At 46.0% G+C, this 4,872-nt stretch overlaps 2 protein-coding genes across 2 annotated transcripts; one reads left to right on the forward strand and one right to left on the reverse strand.

Moving 5' to 3' along the window:
- Positions 1-2,291: 2,291 nt before the first annotated feature.
- On the forward strand, positions 2,292-2,833 carry H257_08235 (hypothetical protein; the record flags this gene model as incomplete). The annotated part of the gene is made up of 4 exons (XM_009834053.1): positions 2,292-2,308; positions 2,510-2,567; positions 2,674-2,716; positions 2,763-2,833. 4 exons carry the CDS (start codon positions 2,292-2,294, stop codon positions 2,831-2,833), a joined length of 189 nt encoding a protein of 62 aa, XP_009832355.1.
- A 743-nt stretch (positions 2,834-3,576) lies between these two features.
- Positions 3,577-4,017, reverse strand: H257_08236 (hypothetical protein; the record flags this gene model as incomplete). The annotated part of the gene is made up of 1 exon (XM_009834054.1): positions 3,577-4,017. One exon carries the CDS (start codon positions 4,015-4,017, stop codon positions 3,577-3,579), a length of 441 nt encoding a protein of 146 aa, XP_009832356.1.
- Between the last annotated feature and the right edge of the window lie 855 nt (positions 4,018-4,872).

Genomic DNA, 4,872 nt, shown 5'->3' on the forward strand with positions numbered 1-4,872 from the left:
TCCTTTAAGTAGTTACCAACCATCTCAAGGGTCATTCCCTCCAGGTAGCTAACAAAGCTTTGGGCCCGCACACGAAACGAGGACTTCTTTCCGTCGAACATAAGAAGCGCCAAGTCCGAGGTAGACTTTGATGAAGCAGACGAGATCACCATACTTGAAATATCAGATAAGTCCAAGCAATACGTATCACGCTAACAAAAATCAATCGACACACACACAAGCAGAGTGGCTCAGTTCGGAGGTGGTAAATTGAGTTGTGAACCATTCATTACAATCCTTGTCACATCACAGCCAAGGCACGCAGATAACACTAGATTGTTGCCACAATCTGATTGGCTAAAACATACAACACACGTGCGTATCACATGCTCTACACCACACGTTAATTGGTCAATTCTCATGATGACCATCACCAGTATTCCATTATTCCGGATAACTAATTTTATTCGACACGAAGGCCACAAGCGACAAACACAGCCATATCTTCAAGGCGACATGACCACCAGACAACGCTTCCACAAGTCCCGCCATCACAAGTTCTCACCATCAAACGCCACAGTCACAAGACGGCGAAGCCACGTGAGCCGCTGTCCCAAGAAACCATTACCGCCATCACCACAAGACGGAACTACGACAATGCACGAGCATAACGCTAGGCCGGCACCACAAGACGCCACGATCAAAATCCAAGTGTAACGAGACGCCACTACCACAAGTCACCGCCACCTCATACAGCAACCGCCGCAATACACCCCCACCAGAAGCCGCCCTATGCTTCTTTGTAGATGATGTGCAATCACGACACTAGAACGTGTCATGATCGTTGGTGAAGAGCACATTCAAAACTCAGCAAATGCATACCACTCTAGTACATGAAAAGAGTCCCACTTGTTTCAGTGTGACGCCATTCGTCTATTTTTCTTAGTTTAATGGATCTGATTGGTGCATTTGAAAGCCATAGATCGTCTTTGATTGGCTAGTCGACGTTTCCCTGAATTCGTTTTGGTGCAGGAGATACAAGCTTGACAGTGTACGACGTCGAATTTTTTAGAGAAAATCACCCGCTGAGCGTTCAATATCAATCTGATGTATTCGAGGCCCTAAAGACTTGTCTAGCCTACACAGAGCAGCCACACGTGCTTGCGAGCACCAAAGACTTTACTGATACTTTATGTTTGGGCGGCCCGTAATACTTTTTTGTCAATTTTTGCCCGTTTTGGCTGAAATTTTGAAGGCGTGTTAATATGTGCAAGAAAAATTTAAAATCGAACAGCAAAGTAATTCCTACGCAATTCAATGCCGAAGAATGCCCATGCAAGCCAAAGTGTGAAGTATAAAATATACCATGTCAATTAAATTACTGACAAACGTTGTCATTCCATTTTATTTAAATGACCATGTAATCTTCTTTTAATATGTTGCTTGATTATAACCAATCAATTGTGAGGCCGTTGCTAACTTCAAACTGACCCATGACACTTCAATAACGACACTCAATGGCACAAGCAAGGTAGGCAACCATTCTGCAATACCACTACCACCACAGATCCTTCGTGGGCAAACCTAGGGCCAACATGGGTGCGGCGCATCGACAACTCATGTAGGTACACTACATCTATGGAGGCTCTGGGCTTGGTTGCCGACTTAGGAACAGCTCTCCGTCGGCAACCACGCCCAGAGCCGACATGGATGCGGTGCAGCTGCGACTCATACAGGTACACTACATCTATGGCGGCTCTAAGTTTGTTTATCGACGTAGTAGAATCAACGTCCCGTCGACTCCCACGCCCAGAGCCACCATGGATGTGGTGCAGCGGTGACTCATGCAGGTACACTACATCCATGGCGGCTATGAGTTTGTTTGTCAACGTAGTAGAATCAACGTTCCGTCGGTACTGACGCCCAGAGCCAGCATGGGGGCGGTACAGTGGCAACTCATGCAGGTACACTATATCTATGGTGACTCTGGGCTTGGTTGCCCACTTAGGAACAGCACTCCGTCGGCAACCACGCCCAGAGTCTACGTGGATGCAGTGTCCTGCATGATTCGTTGCTATACTGCATCTACTGTGGCACTAAGTTTGCTTGTCGACGTAGAATTATCGCGCTGTAGGCAACCACCCCCAGCCAACATCGATAGGGTGCAGCGACAAGTCGTACAGGTAATATAAACTGCATTCATGATGGCTCTCGGCTTGGTTGCCGACGGGGAGTTGCTCCTGGGTCGGCAACCAAGCCCAGAGCCTCGAAGATGCGGTACAGCGAAATATAGGAAACGTACGCCCAGCGCCATGAAGGATGCGATGCGGTACAATAGCGTACGACTAAGATGTGCAACTACGTAGGGTAGTATATTTATATTATGCACTAGTACTAACTAATTTACATTCATGTTTCTTTACACCATATCACTGTTTAAATTTCCTGAGTCAACACATATTTTAGCCGCGTCTAAGATCGAGTCTCGAGCTGCAATTGCATGTTCATGCATCCACTCGTTTTTGGCTAGGGGGGACTTTTCACGCAAACCACCGCGATTACCGCTGCCGGTTATGAAGAGAACACCGGTACGACTATCGAAACCCTGCACAACCGCTCCACTGGCATCGATGACCGCAAGAACATGGGTGGTAAGGCACTTGGTGATATCCTGACAAATTCGGCTTCCTGTAGGCGATCCACCGTCTGGGCCATGACATGGATCCATCAAGCGCAGGTACGTAGAGTCCAGTCGGATGGGAGTTGAAAAACAGAACTTGTAGGGACTATCAGCAGCCAGTTTTATGGTGAGTTGACGGTGCCGATGAAACGCATCGTCCACATCCTTGTTTAGGGACGAGTCCCAGGGCATCAATTCCGGGCTGTTCCCAACGGGCCTACCGGCATATCTCGTTCCACTGTTGAGAACCATCTCGGGTAACACCCATCGATGGAATATCCCAATGGTCTTCATCCATTGGATTGTAGATTGGCATGTCATTTGAGACAACGCGTCGTGCATGAAGACACACGACTCCTCGTACTTCGTCTGCGCATACATTCGGCTGACGCGTGGACAATGTGCTCGATCAGTTTCGTGACACACACGTGAATCTTCATGGAGGTACAATTCTCCATGTGCTTTTCCCAGTCGTCGCCGTAGAGTGATTTGTAGGGGTAGTCGGACTTCCGATGGTCATGCACAAGGTTGTCTGGTGTCGTTCCGCTAGAGCGCTGGGACAACCCATGGATTTGATCAATGCGTTTCTTGTTCATTCCACCGGAACATCCATAAACCAATGCCACGTCGCCGGGAGACAATCGTCGCATGTCCCCCACGGTAACGATTCCAAACGATGATAATTTGGCTGATGTTGTTTTACCAACATTTGGAAGGATCGACATCTCGTCTTCATCGTAGTATTCTACAATCATAGTGTATATAATTTATAACCGACATTAAAATAATAATAGGAATACCTTTAGATTGTAACGATCGTCGTACGACCCACGGAGCACCGGCACCCTTCAAGTTTTGAACGCGCGCTATTTCTTCTTTCTGTAGCACTCTATATTGGTCTAACGAGCGAATCCATTTTACAGAGTAAACGAAGGGGCTGCATATGCGTCCTTCTTGGCCGAGGTCGTTTCAACAATCGCGCAACCAAACGCAAAACGCGCTTGACCAGGGTATTTCATCTTAAGGTAGGTGCTCGCTGCCGCGTATTCGCCGTGGCTGTTCCATTCAGGTTGAGGTGGTGATCCGAGGACGTTGACGTACTGGACTACCCAAGCAACACGACGTTGTTCAACACTAACAAGCTGCTCTTTTTGTTGTTGTTTGACTTCTTGTTGTTGGTTGACAGCGAGGAGTATATCTTCGGCATCTGTTGGATTAGCTGATCCTTCAGCTGGATCGCTGGGTACGATGGGTGATGATTGAGGAAGGGAACCACTGATGGGATGGCATTGGGGTCGCTTCGCCCTCGCGTACTTGACGCTCTGCTTGCGACCAGTGCCCCGTCGTCGCATTGGCATTTCAAATACGACCAAGAAAGTTTAGAATCCCGCCAATACTTTTAAAGATCACCAACATAACGTAAATGACCAATTTATGATCACTTTTTCGAAGGCGTCATCGAAGAATTCACCATATCTCCGGTCTCAGGAACAATTTTCACATTCTGTAAAGTGATTGTTAACAACGAAACATGTTGCTTTAACCTCATCATCATATTATCGCCTTTAAGAATATTGTTCAGGTACAAAAGTCAGACTTTCCAAGCAAGTTTACACTGTTTTTGGAGACCAATTTATGATGCCATTTTTAAGCTTGAACTATGTATGGCAACTTGCTTACAAATTGTGCGGATAGGGTACGTATTGTTGACAGGTAAAATATCATTTTTCAAGGTTATGCGTTTCAAGAGGAGAAGTACTTGAACTCTCGCATTTCAAATAACGACAAGAAACCATGGCACTCGAAACAGATAGACAAGTGACACAGTGAACAAGGTATTTTAAGATGCAAGCATGTACTCCGGAGTACGACATTGACCATCAAAGCTGTGATTGGGATTTGTTTGGGATTTGAAACTCGAGCGTATAATTTACGAGAGGTTTGCCGCAAAAAAATATTGCGATGCGATTGGCTGATACGGAGAGATCATAAATTGGTACAGTGATCATAAATTGGTCATTTACGTTAATAATATTTATTACGTTGTACACCAGCTTTTTTTGAAATTGTATGTGATTTTTTATAATTGACTTTCGTAAATAATCATTATATCATTGTATGTCGCCTTCGCGGCAAAATAAGTCGCAAAAGCGCTCTGCACTATCTCCTCGGTCCATAGAACGAACCTAGCGCTGTAATATAGCTGATGTGGT

The sequence above is a fragment of the Aphanomyces astaci genome, assembly GCF_000520075.1.
Source record: "Aphanomyces astaci strain APO3 unplaced genomic scaffold supercont1.18, whole genome shotgun sequence".
In the NCBI taxonomy this organism is placed as follows: Eukaryota; Oomycota; class Saprolegniomycetes; order Saprolegniales; family Verrucalvaceae; genus Aphanomyces; species Aphanomyces astaci.